The sequence below is a fragment of the Natator depressus genome, chromosome 1 (genome assembly GCF_965152275.1).
Source record: "Natator depressus isolate rNatDep1 chromosome 1, rNatDep2.hap1, whole genome shotgun sequence".
Lineage (NCBI taxonomy): Eukaryota > Metazoa > Chordata > Testudines > Cheloniidae > Natator > Natator depressus.
This window is the reverse complement of record NC_134234.1, coordinates 11,434,372-11,447,519: the sequence shown is the minus strand read 5'-3', so window position 1 is coordinate 11,447,519 and position 13,148 is coordinate 11,434,372. Positions and strand designations below refer to the sequence as shown.

The following is a 13,148-nucleotide window of genomic DNA, read 5'->3' as shown; positions in this document are numbered from 1 at the left end:
CTTGATTGGTTTGATTCCCACTGTTTGTTTTGGGTAGGGCTAGACATCATCTATATCCTGCTTGATCAGGGGCGAGTTGAAGGAAACTGTGATGTTGGTAAAATAAGCCATTGGCTCTCAAAACGAGAGAGATTGGTGTGATCAAAATCAGAATCAAATTGGGGATTCCTTTAAAAAAAAAAAAACAAGACAAGAGAGACCCAGAATGAGACTCCTTTACACTTCTGTGGAGTTTTTCAGCAGAGGATCTCCAAATGACTTTTAAAGGTGGGCAAGTGTTATTACCGCCATTTTTATGGCTGGAGAAACCATGGCACAGGGAGATGAAGTGACTGGCTCAAACAGCAGGTCACTGGCAAAGCTGGGAATAGAAGATGGTACTCCTGACTCCAGTCACCTCCTCTACCCCCTTTATTTCTTGGATAAATGTTATTGATTTTCATTACACAATAAATATCTTGAGCTCTCTGATTGGACATGAATGAGCACAGACCCAAAGAAATATCAGGACTCACTGTACTGTATAGGGTCAACCAAATAATAGTCCAAATGTCCAATAGCATGAACATCAGCCAGCCAAATAGGATTCAGTTCACATATCCTGCTTTGCTACCGTTAGCAGCATGGGAAAGCAGCTAGGATCTCATGATGGGTGGAACCGCCAGGATAACATCCTCCCAAGGGCAGTGTTGGAAGCCCCATTGCTTAAGTCTGTGGTTTTCACCATTTTCAGGTTGGCCACTTCTTATTCAAAGTCAAAGATTTTCACCTTTGCACTCACTATAAGAGATAGAAATGTGTCATTGCTAACAACGCTAGCCCTACAGAATTCATCTGCACGTGTGTTTTGAGAGGTTGGCCAAGAATCTTTGACCTTGAAGGGTAAGGGTGTGCAGGGAGTGGGGGAGCAAGCTTATTTTTGCTTTAGGTTAGGATACACTAGGACTCCCATTCCATCCCAGGTATTGGGCTAGTCAGTCATCTCTAGTGTTGTATTGTTCTGCCTGCTCCAAGCAATGCCTTCACGACAAGAATAAGAAAGAGAAGGGGGAGCAGCATGGGGTGGAGAGAAATAGAAGCTGCCCTTCCTCTTCCAGCAGCCAGAGATTCCTGGAGGAATACAGGCTCTGGGGGAGTCATCACCTCCACCTGTGCTGGACCCCCTTAGCTAGACGGGGGTCTGACAGTCACCTGGTTCTAGTGTTTATAGCAGGGCTTGTGAGTGTTGTGTTCATACTGGGGACGGCGGGACCTCATGGAGATCCCGCATTTACCAAACTGGTCCAGGTTCAAGAACCCTGTCTCCTGTCATTCCAGTCTCTGGGAGGTTCCGGGATGATTAGTACTGGGATTGATTACTGCTAGCTCATTATTTATTTGCCAAGCCCCAGCAGTGATCTCTGCCCCGTGCAGAACAGAGGGCTGCCCTCGAGCTGCGTGCAGTCTCAGCCATGGAAGAGCGTTGTCCACCCACTAACAAGCTGTGTGGGCACAAGCATATAGCCGCTATACAGGGCGGACACCACATCGATTTGTTCTCCCCTCCTCCACGTTTTCCTTGGTTGTTTTCCCCCATTCTCTGAGCCTTGTCCTCAGTTTCCCCTAAGTGGAACACAAACCCAAGAGCCTATGGGATCACCGCAAATCTTTGAGCACACGGGGGTTGAGACTGAGTTTGCCTCCCTTCAATCCCACCCCTTAACGCTTCCTCCGAATGGGGCCCTTCCTTTTACCTGTAGTGACAGTTCGGAGATATCTTGCCTTGCCCCTCTTCGCTTTTTGGCAGATTCGCTTTAGACACCTCAGGATGGGCCCACTCTGGTTAGGAATGACCGTGGCTGGGCCATCCTGTGTGTCTTCTCGAGCCAGCTCCGGCTCCCACTGGCTCCCACTGGAATGTTCCTCTCCTCCCATGGTGGACGTGCCCTCAGCAGCTGCGTCGTCCTCCTCCTCCCCTGGCAAGCTGTGCCCGTCCATTCTGCAACAAGTCAGGAAGGGTGGCCAGTTGTGTTTTCAGTTGATCTTATTGTCCGCGGAACAATTTCCAGTCTGAAGCTAGTGAGAATGTGTGCGTCATCCTCCAGCTACAGACAGCAGAGCTTGAGAACTGGGGCCCAGATCCCCAAAGGTCTGGAGTTTCCTAACTTCCATGGAAAGCAATGGCAGTTAGGAGCCTAAATACCTCTGATGATCTGGGCCTGGGACCCTGCACCCACTGCCAATCCCCCAACCAAGTGTGAGTCCCAGCTCGCATAGACATACTTGCACTGGCTTGCTAAAATAGCACTGGAGCAAGGATAGCATGGGCAGTGGTGAGAGGGGCTAGCCACCCCAAGTACAACCCCACCTGGACCCTATGGGTACGTACTCCAACTGCTAGCCCAAGCACTCTTGCAGCCGCGCTGCTATTTAACGCGCTAGCTAGCGCAGGGATGTTTCCTCGAGCTGGGAATCGCACCCTACTTGGTCCTGCCTCAGCACAGGGGGCTGGGCTAGGTGACTTCTTGAGGAGCCGTCCAGCCCAACAGTTCTGTGATTCTACAACAAGATACGAAGCAGCTGGGGCCAGATTAAAGGTTAGTGCCAGAACCTCAGTTGAGAATTGCCTTACTTTTTAGCATGTAAATGCTCAACTGTAATGAATCGAGTTTTTTTAAATACAGAAATAAATCCTTGACTCAAATTGTATATTAGCAAAGGTTTGGGGTTTTCTTTTGGAACTTTGTTGTTTTAATACAGTCAATAAATATACTCAAAACTATGCAAAGGATAAGCAGTGTGGTCTAATGGTTTGAGTATGGGACTGGAAACCAGAAACAGATTTCTCATCCTGGCTTTGCTACTCACTCACTGTGTGATGTTGGGCAACTCACTTCCCTGCCCTGTGCCTCAGTTTCCCTATGCACAAAAAAGGGATGATACTAACCCTCCTGTACCTCCCAGAGATGAGGAAGGTTACTTGGTTAATGTTTGTAAAGAGAAAAAAGGTGACAAAACTAATCTGACACAATGACAGCTCCAAGAGTGGAATTATAAAGCACCTAAATATCCAAAAAAAAATATATATATGTATCACAATATTTGCCAACCCAAAATTCAGTTATGGTGCTTCTAAAAAAAACCCCTATTGAGCACTGTCCATCACGTACGTGTTTCATTTGAATAATACATTAGTTGAGTCAGATCCACAGCTGCTGTAAATCAGAATACTTCATTGAAGTCAATGGAGCTGTCGATTTATAGCAGCTGAAGATCTGGCCCATAAAACCTAACACATTTTAAGCCTCAAGTTTACTTCCTTTAGAAGTTGGGACTCTTAACTAATTTAAAAACCATTGGTTTCCTCCAACACTTGAGCTATGAACAAAGATGGAGAAAGAAGTTCACAAAGCTAAGATTCCAGGCTTGATGGTCATCAATCAATAGCATAATATAGTTCTTAGTGTAGTGGGCAACACAAAGTTTAGCTGTATTCAAAATATCACATTGTGCTCCAATGTTACTTAAATCCTCTGTCAAAGATTTAAATCTTAATCTACATGCTTGTGCTCCATGGGAGACAGCAGGAAAAATTACAGCTCTTCACATTCATTGCAAAATTTGATTGCCCTCTCCAAGGCTCTGGGTTTAAGTGGGATGTAAGAGGTACATGACTCTTTGCTGACCCTCAGCACAGGGTCAGATTGCACCCCCAAAAGAATTAAAGAGCATGTATATGTATCTCCCCATTCCTTCCTAATGCTGGAAAATTTTAAACATTGAAATGGGCAGTGTGAAACCAAAATGGTCTGCCATAGTGGGGAAAGGAAATGTTATTCTTCATCCTAGATGGGGAATTATGGAGAATCAACTTGAAGGCAGATTTTAAGGGTCATGTCTCTAGCCCAATTGCTACCTCTCATGCCAGCTGTGAGGGTGAGGCCACTGAATGGGGATCAGCTTCCCTAAATCTCCAGGAACTGAAGTGGAAATCCCCCACTGTCCATTCTGCACCTGGAGGAAATAATGCCACAGCAAAGAGCCTCTCCTTTCCGCACTCTGCTGCAGGAGCCATCTTTCTATTGTGCCTACATTTGGGCCTGATCCAAGCCCATGGAAGTTAGTGGGAGATGACCCTGACTGTGTCCTCTGGGGTCTATGCGTATGGAGCTCGTCCACACTCTCAGATGAATGGTGGCCTGGATCAGATCCCACTTCCTTTCATTCCCCACATCAGGGACAAGGGCACTGAGTGAGATCCTAGAACAGGGTCCCAGAGAGGGATCAGCAGAAGAGACTCCCAGAGGGGACAAGTCTTTCTAGGTATCTCAGTGATCTCTGGAAATCCCTGCTGGGTTAACAAAACGTAACCTTAACATGCAGCCTTATCAGCTCTGCAGTTATACCCTGTCTGCCACAATTTTCACAGCTGAACTAAAGAACTGAGTGTGAGAGAGAGAGGTAGGGCACAAGTAGCCCCTGATCAGACAGCTGGATTCCCTCCTGAATTCCTTTAGGATGGCATTTTTTCATGCCAGAGCGCGAGAGACATAAAATGGAACAAAGGCCTAGATTCTCAAAGGTATTTAACTCCTAACTCCCATGGATTTCACTGGGAGATAAATGCTTAAATACCTTTTGAGGTTCTAGGCCAAAAAAACCAAATTTAATTTGGTGACCCTTGCCAAACAGAATATAGCAAAGTGGGTCTCTGTTGGTCAGAGGCAGGACAGCCATGGGGAGAAGCAGCTCAGTAAGAAAGCCCACTTACCTTTCCCCTCTCAGTAATAGATTAGATCTTCGATCTGAAATCGACTTTAGCCAGCACACGACCCAGCCTCTCCTTCTGTCGAAGTAAAGGCAACTGACACTGAGGGCCAACTGAGCCAGTGTTCAAATCACAGCATAGTGAGGTCACACTGCAGCACTTACGTCATTGTTGCCATGAACACGGGTGGGTAATAAAGGAAGGACCAAGGGTTGTTAACCATATAAGGGACATAAAGTATCACAGAGGTGCCTGGTCGTGACTCCAGTTAAGGTTTTGTCTAAAATGGGGCATACAGTCCTGCTTTTCCCTATGAGCAGGTGGTTAACCAGTGTGGATTAACCTTTACTCTGACTGCTATGGATGCCAGCCTTCCATCACTTCCTGAACCACCCTCCTGCACATAACCCTTTACCAAACTGCGCTCTCCCAACACAACCAACAGCTATTACAAATATCCACAGCTACTAGGGGAAAATCATTTAGTCAAGGGCTGCGTCCAGGGAGTGAGAGTTCAGGTCACGGAGTGCGCTCTGTGGAGTACAGTGGTTGTGGTAACAGTAAGGTTGTGGGTGGAGGAGCAGAGGGTGTGTACTGTAGGTGGCGTTTTCACTTCCCTGTGGGTTTGACTAAGGTATGTCATATGTGAAAAGTGAGAGGAGTCCTAGTGACCCTCAACACAACCCACTCAGCCGTGTGGATCAGCACTGAGATGCTGCCGCTTCCTAAAGTGCTGAGATCACTTGAAAAGGTGGCCACCTCTTCTGGTGCCCTAATGGGAGCTCAGTTCTTATAACCTGGCCCCATGTCTCTCACTGTGGGTATGTCTACACTGCAATTAGACACCCCTAGCTGGCCCGTGCCAGCTGACTCAGGCTCACGGGGCTCAGGCTAAGGTGCTGTTTAATTGCGGTGTAGACGTTTGAGCTCAGGCTGGAGCTCGGGCTCTAAGACCCTGCTAAGTGGGAGCTTCGCAGAACTGGAGCTGCAATCTGAGCATCTACACCTCAGTTGAACGGCCCCCTAGCCTGAGCCTGCGTCAGCTGGCACATGCCAGCCGCAGATGTCTGTTTGCAGTGTAGACATACCCTGTGTGTATGGACAGTGTTGGCACCATAGGGTGCCAATCTCAGCTGGTACTACTATAATACTAACGTTCTTCAGCCCCCTAAAGGGGCACCCTTATATCCTCAGCCCCCTCCACCAGCAAGCCATGGGACAACCCTCCTTACCATTGTTTTCTGTGGAGCAGGAGAAAGTGGCCTGCACGTCTCCTCCTCCTCACCCCCGACACACACACTTCCTGCTACCCGGTGGAAATGGCCACTGCCTGGGGGCTTCTGGGTGGCTGCTTGCTCATCTTTCTTGTTGAGCACATTGCTAAACAGATCCTCCCCCACCCATCATGCTCTTTAGGGATCCCTCGTCCAAGCTTTGAGGCCTTTTCCAAAGTATCTCTCAGTTGGGAATGGGGGAAGGCGGAGGAAACACCTATGAGCTCCCCCATGGCTGGGTCCATTCTGGCAGCTGTAGAACCAGGAGCCTCAGATAGGGTGAATTAAACGGAACGGAGACTTTACTAGAGACCCACGGTGCAATAGTCTCTCACACACAAACCCTGACCCAGCACAGACTCTGAGGCCTAGATCCTTGTCTTGATTTCAATGGGAGTGAGGTGCATAAATACCTGTGAAACTCTGGGCCCAGCTGCCACTCAGAACTTCCCTTGAGGATGGTGGGCTGATTGGTTCTACCTATCAACATTCCTCACCGCTTCAATTTCTCTTTGGCTTTGAGTTAAACAACAGGAAAAGAAAAGAAGTGTCAACATGACTGTTTAAAGACCATGGAAGTTCAGATCGTCTAATACATAAGAACGGCCATACTGAGTCAGACCAAAGGTCCATCTATCCCAGTATCCTGTCTTCCAACAGTGGCCAATGCCAGGTGCCCCAGAGGGAATGAACAGAACAGGTAATCATCAAGTGATCCATCCCCTGTCGCCCATTCCCAGCTTCTGGCAAACAGAGGCTAGGGTCCCCGTCCATGAGCATTCTGGCTAATAGCCATTGATGGACCTATCCTCCATTAAATTATCTAGTTCTTTTTTTAACACTGTTATAGTCTTGGCCTTCACAACATCCTCTGGCAAAGAGTTCAACAGACTTACTGCGCGTTATGTGAAAAAAACCTTCCTTTTGTTTGTTTTAAACCTGCTGCCTATGAATTTCATTTGGTGACCCCTAATTCTTGTGTTATGAGAAGGAGTAAATAACACTTCCTTATTTACTTTCTCCACACCAGTCATGATTTTATAGACTTCAATCATATCCTCCCCTTAGTCATCCCTTTTCCAAACTGAAAAGTCCCAGTCTTATTAATCTCTCCTCATATGGAAGCCGTTCCATATCCCGAACCATTTTTGTTGCCCTTTTCTGAACCTTTTCCAATTCCAATATATCTTTTTTGAGATGGGGCAACCACATCTGCACGCAATATTCAAGATGTGGGCATACCATGGATTTATATAGAGGCAGTATGATATTTTGTGTCTTATTACCTATCCCTTTCTTAATGATTCCCAACATTCTGTTTGCTTTTTTGACTGCTGCTGCACATTGAGTGAATGTTTTCAGAGAACTATCCACAATGACTCCAAGATCTCTTTCCTGAGTGGTAACAGCTAATTTAGACCCCATCATTTTATATGTACAGTTGGGATTATGTTTTCCAATGTGCATTACTTTGCATTTATCAACATTGAATTTCATCTGCCATTTTTGTTGCCGAGTCACCCAGTTTTGGGAGATCCTTTTGTATCTCTTCGCAGTCTGCCTGCGCTTAATTATCTTGAGTAGTTTTGTATCATCTGCAAATTTTGCCACCTCACTGTTTACCCCTTTTCCCAGGTCATTTATGAATACGTTGAATAGCACTGGTCCCAGTACAGACCTGCGGGGGACACCACTATTTACCTCTCTCCACTCTGAAAACTGACCATTTATTCCTACCCTTTGTTTCCTGTCTTTTAACCAGTTACTGATCCATGAGAGGATCTTCCCTTTTATCCTATGACAGCTTACTTTGCTTAAGAGCCTCTGGTGAAGGACCTTGTCAAAGGTTTTCTGAAAATCTAAGTACACTATATCCACTGGATTCCCCTTGTCCACATGCTTGTTGACCCCCTCAAAGAATTCTAGTAGATTGGTGAGGCATGATTTCCCTTTACTAAAACTGTGTTGACTCTTCCTCAACAAATTATGTTCACCTATATGTCTGACAATATTGTTCTTTAGTATAGTTTCAACCAGTTTTTCCGATACTGAACTCAGGCTTACTGGCCACTAATTGCCGGGATCACCTCTGGAGCCCTTTTTAAAAAGTGGGGTCCATTAGCTATCCTCCAGTCATCTGGTACAGAAGCTGATTTAAATGATAGGTTACAGACGACAGTTAGTAGTTCTGCAATTTCACATTTGAGTTCCTTCAGAACGCTTGGGTGAATCCCATCTGGTCCTGGTGACTTATTACTGTTTAGTTTATCAGTTTGTTCCAAAACCTCCTCTAAATGACACCTCAGTCTCGGACAGTTCCTCAGATCTGTCACCTAAAAAGAATGGCTCAGGTTTGGGAATTTCCCTCACATCCTCAGCCGTGAAGACCGATGCAAAGAATTCATTTAGTTTCTCCGCAATGGCCTTATCATCCTTCAGTGCTCCTTTAGCACCTCGATCGTATAGTGGCCCCACTGGTTGTTTAGCAAGCTTCCTGCTTCTGATGTACTTAAAAATTTCTTTGCTATTACTTTTTGAGTCTTTGGCTAACTGTTCCTCAAATTCTTTTTTGGCCTTCCTAATTGTATTTTTACACTACATTTGCCAGTGTTTATGCTCCTTTCTATTTTCCTCACTAGGATTTAACTTCCACTTTTTAAAGGCTACGTTTTTACCTCTCACTGCTTCTTTTACTTTGTTTTATAGCCATGGTGGCTCTTTTTTGGTTCTCTTAATATGTTTTTTAATTTGGGGGATACATTTAAGTTGAGCCTCTATTATGGTGTCTTTACAAAGTTTCCATGCAGCTTGCAGGGATTTCACTTTTGGCCCTGTACCCTTTAATTTCTGTTTAACTAACCTCCTCATTTTTGTGTAGTACCCCTTTCTGATATTAAATGCTACAGTGTTGGGCTGCTGTGGTGTTTTTCCTGCCACAGGGATATTAAATTTAATTATATTATGGTCACTATTACCAAGCAGTCCAGCTACATTCACCTCTTGGACCAGATCCTGTGCTTCACCTAGGACTAGATCAAGTGTTGCCAGAATAAGCCAGTCACTGTCAGAAGAACTTAATGAGGCTGCTAAAAATGCTGGAGACACAACATAGTTTATACGAACAAACATGGCTGTCGTATCATACTTTCTATTTAAGCAAAAGATACCACATACTACAAACTGGAGGCCAATGTTAAGTGCATTGTCACTTGTTAACCCTGAAGTTGGACACAAGTCCTGACGAAGACCAGCAAATGCTTCTTTCTGCAAGAAACTCAATGGATTGGTTAGACTCATGCGTTGCAACATTGAAAGACTCAGCAGCTGGAAAAGTGAAGAACTCTCTCATCACATTCAAAAAATGTGCATACTTGGCTGATGAATGCACCGATGCAAATGGGCATTGAGTATTAAGTCATTGCGTGTATTATCTTGATGTCAGCGGTGGCCAATAGATGCATTTCTAGATGTTCAGGTTATAGAAGACCCATCGGCTGCATGTGTGACAACCCACGTCTTAGAAGAGTTAAATGCTTGTAAATTGGACCCCAAGATGTCTGCTTGTGCATTTGATGGAGCTGCAGACTTCTCTGGAAGACATAGTGGAGTACAAGGTTTGCTCAGAAAAAAGTGTAACCCTAATCTCTCCTGTACACACTGAAGAGGCCATCTTAAGTTCAGTACCCAGAAAGATAAATGGAGCAAATAATTAAGCACGTTGTATTGGAGGAAGCGGGGGAAGCAAAGCCAAGATTCCACCCATTTCCTACTCCCTCTACCTCCTCCCATCCACCTGCATGGGCTGGGGGTGGAGGTGGAATGCCAGGTGTGCAACTCTTTTCCTTCTCCCATGCCTGCAACTGCAATGTGGAGAGGCAGCAGAGGGGACTGGGAATGTGGCCAGGGTCTTGCTTCCCAGTACATCTCTGCATAGCCATGTAAGGGTGGGCTACAGTTTGGTCAGTAGTGATCAAATGAAATATTAAAGCAGCCCAAAGGCAGCATTTCCCAATGGATGCAAAATTCTGTTTGCAGAGAATCTCAGGGTTCAGCTTTTGTCTTTCAGAAGCTCAGCTCCATAGAGTACCTCTAGCTGGCACTACAAGCTAGAACGTGACACCAGGCATTTCACCTTACAGTAATATCACTCTGTGCCCACAGTCTATATCGGCTGGGTTTCTCCAGCATGGCCAATGAGCTGAGCTCAACTTTGGACCAAAGACCACTAAAAAACCTCCCTGGGATAGGGGTGGTTTTATGGCAAAGCACATGCAGGAGTTAGGAGATGCAGCGTCTATTCCTGAGTCTGCCTCACATTTGCTAGGACACCGTAGGTAAGCCACAAAGTGCCTCTGTGCCTTAGATGCCCCATCTGTGACTTAGGGATAATACTTTGCTATGTGACCTGGCTGGAGTGCTAAGTCACCAAGAGCAGGTGACTGCATTCCATGCTGTTTGTAAACCTGCTGGTGGAAGTTGCTATAGAAGTTCAAAAGAGTATTTATGTTATTCATGTATTATTTATTACCTTCCCCAGGAGCGAGGGGAGAGGGAACCCATCTCCAGGAGCAGCTCAGTCAGTACTTCTCAGAAATAATCAGATCGGCCAGTCACTTTCAATGCTTCTGTGACGAGGCGCTCGACTCACCACTAGAATGGCGCCTCCTCTGGCCTTTCTGGGGATTAGCTTCACGAGGTCAATGCCCCTTCCCGCGGTCGCATGCGGTCTCTCCACCTCTCTCTGTGGGTCTCTGGCCCCTCTCTAGCTCCACGAGCTGCAGCCTGCTCTTGGTGACTTAGCACTCCAGCCAGGTCACTCAGCAGTTTTCCCCTGCAGGGTACCAAAGTTCTTCCACACGAACGGTCTCAGGCAGTCTTCTCTGGCACTCCCCTGAGGGTGCCATTTCCCCCGGGGCTAGCAGGGGAACCCAGGCCTGCCCACGACTCCAGGTTCCAGTCCAGGAACCCTGCACTGGGCAACTGCGGTCTGCTTTCCCTCAGACCCTGTTAATCCTCCCCTGGACTCCTTTCAACAGTTTCTGGTTCCTCCCACTGTGGGTGTAACAGCTCAAACTCCCTCCTCCCAGGGAGTAACTACAGACTACTGAACCCTCTGACCTCAGACAGACCTCCCTACTCCCAGGGACTCCTTCCCTGTAGCCACTTTCTGCTGCCAACTTCCTGGCTTTATAAACCTGGTCCAGCTCCTCCTCCAGCTGGACTTTATCAGCAAATTAGGCCTCAGCACTCCCTGACTCTCCTCCAGATGTGGCCTATAGGTTAATTGGCCTAATTTACCCCTTCAGGCCTTGTAGGGGGTGGACACCCTGTGACGCTCTATACCTTGGGGGAACACTCTGCACCCCCATGTTCATCCTTATAATATGTTTGTGTGGTATCCAGTGCAAAGTTTGTCATGTCGGGTGTCTTCAGAAGGCTCATGATGCATGGAGCATTGTTGTTATAATAATGTTATGGGTTGTAATTTCATGTATATAGTTATGAGGCTGAAAATGTGTCCTTATCTGTTAAAAAAAGCCCAGGCAAAACTCTCCAGGAGCAGAGGACCAGACAAAAACTCTCCAAAAGCAGAGGGGCAGTTCACACTTCATCAGGGCATGTAGGGGACAAACCCAGCCCAGCCTCACAGGAACAAAGGACACTAGCCTAGGCAGCAACAAAGGATCTGTTGGACTCTCGAGTGAGACACCCCACCTTCCCTTGGTCAGTTTGGGACTACGGTGAGGTAATGCTCACCTGACTCTGAACGGGGGAGGAGAGAGGCAAAGCCAAGAGGGAAGAAAGAACATGATAAAAGAGAGAGACGTTTGCCATGCTCTTGCTCTCTCTTCCACCTCCACCTACAGACATCACCACCAAGCGACTGAAGCGCTGATCAAAGGGGAGAGCCTGGCTCAAGGGCAACCAGCCAGCCTGTGGTGAGAAGCATCTAAGTTTGTAAGGGCATTGAAAGTGTTAAGATCAGGTTAGAATGCGTTTTGCTTTTATTTCATTTGACCAAATCTGACTTATTGTGCTTTGACTTATAATCACTCAAAATCTATCTTTTGTAGTTAATACATTTGTTTGTTCTACCTGAAGCAGTGCATTTGGTTTGAAGTGTGTCAGAGACAAGCCTGGTATATATCAATTTCTTTGTTAAATTGACGAACTCATATAAGCTTGCAGTGTCCAGCGGGCATAACTGGACACTGCAAGACGGAAGTTCCTAGGGTTGTGTCTGGGACCGGAGATATTGGCTAGTGTCATTTGGTTGCACGATCCAAGCAGCGGCTGGCCAAAAGTGCTCATTCACGTAGCTGGGAACAGCTTACATGCCAGAGGCTGTGCGTGAACAGTCCGGGAGTGGGGGTTCTCACAGCAGAGAGGGTAAGGCTGGCTCCCAGAGTCGAGGATTGGAGTGACCTAGCAGATCACTGGTCCAGATATACCAGGGGAATGTCACACACCCCATCACAGCTTTTATAAAACCAGACATCACACAGAATTGAATAAGATCATTATTACAAAAGAAAGAGAGAAGACAAAACAGGACATCAAGCAAAGTTATTGCAATACCAGATTGTATCTTCAGGTAATATTTATTATATAACAGATGCATATGTGCTGTATGAGTGCCGCATACAAACATAAACAGCTCTATTCGTCTTTGATATAACTGATAAGTTAATGGACTCACAGTGTGAAGCATCTTTATATTCCTTGAAACTACAGAAGACCCTCCACACACCTCTGGAGATATATGGCAATACAGGCCATATATCAGAGGGGTGATTCAGGAGGAAGCTTAGTAGTGAAAATCCTAGCTGGTCTTCAGGCAAATTGTTTGGTTTTAAATCTGATCTTTCATTTTCCACCAGAAGTTTCCAGCATCCGCTATAAGGAAAGTTTGGCCTTAACTATGGTCTAACTGTAAAACCCTCACTCACGCTGATTATCTAGCTAACGATTGGTTTTACACTGCTGCCCATCACCATAGTATCTGAGCGGCTTCCATGTAAAATCAATAGCAACTGCAGAGTCCCTAGAAGACATGGAGTCTCTGGATTAGTTCCTCACTACCCAGAGTCCCACTTGTTTCATCAAGACAACTTGTTTAGTACAAA

At 46.1% G+C, this 13,148-nt stretch overlaps 1 protein-coding gene across 1 annotated transcript in view; it reads right to left on the bottom strand.

Moving 5' to 3' along the window:
• LOC141981068 (protein MROH8-like) overlaps positions 1–13,148 on the bottom strand; it is a 37,797-nt gene that overhangs the window by 11,702 nt on the left and 12,947 nt on the right. Inside the window, exon 2 of the mRNA XM_074942873.1 lies at positions 1,734–1,978. Within this exon, the coding sequence (XP_074798974.1) occupies positions 1,734–1,978 (245 nt within the window). The remainder of the gene's footprint in view (positions 1–1,733; positions 1,979–13,148) is intronic.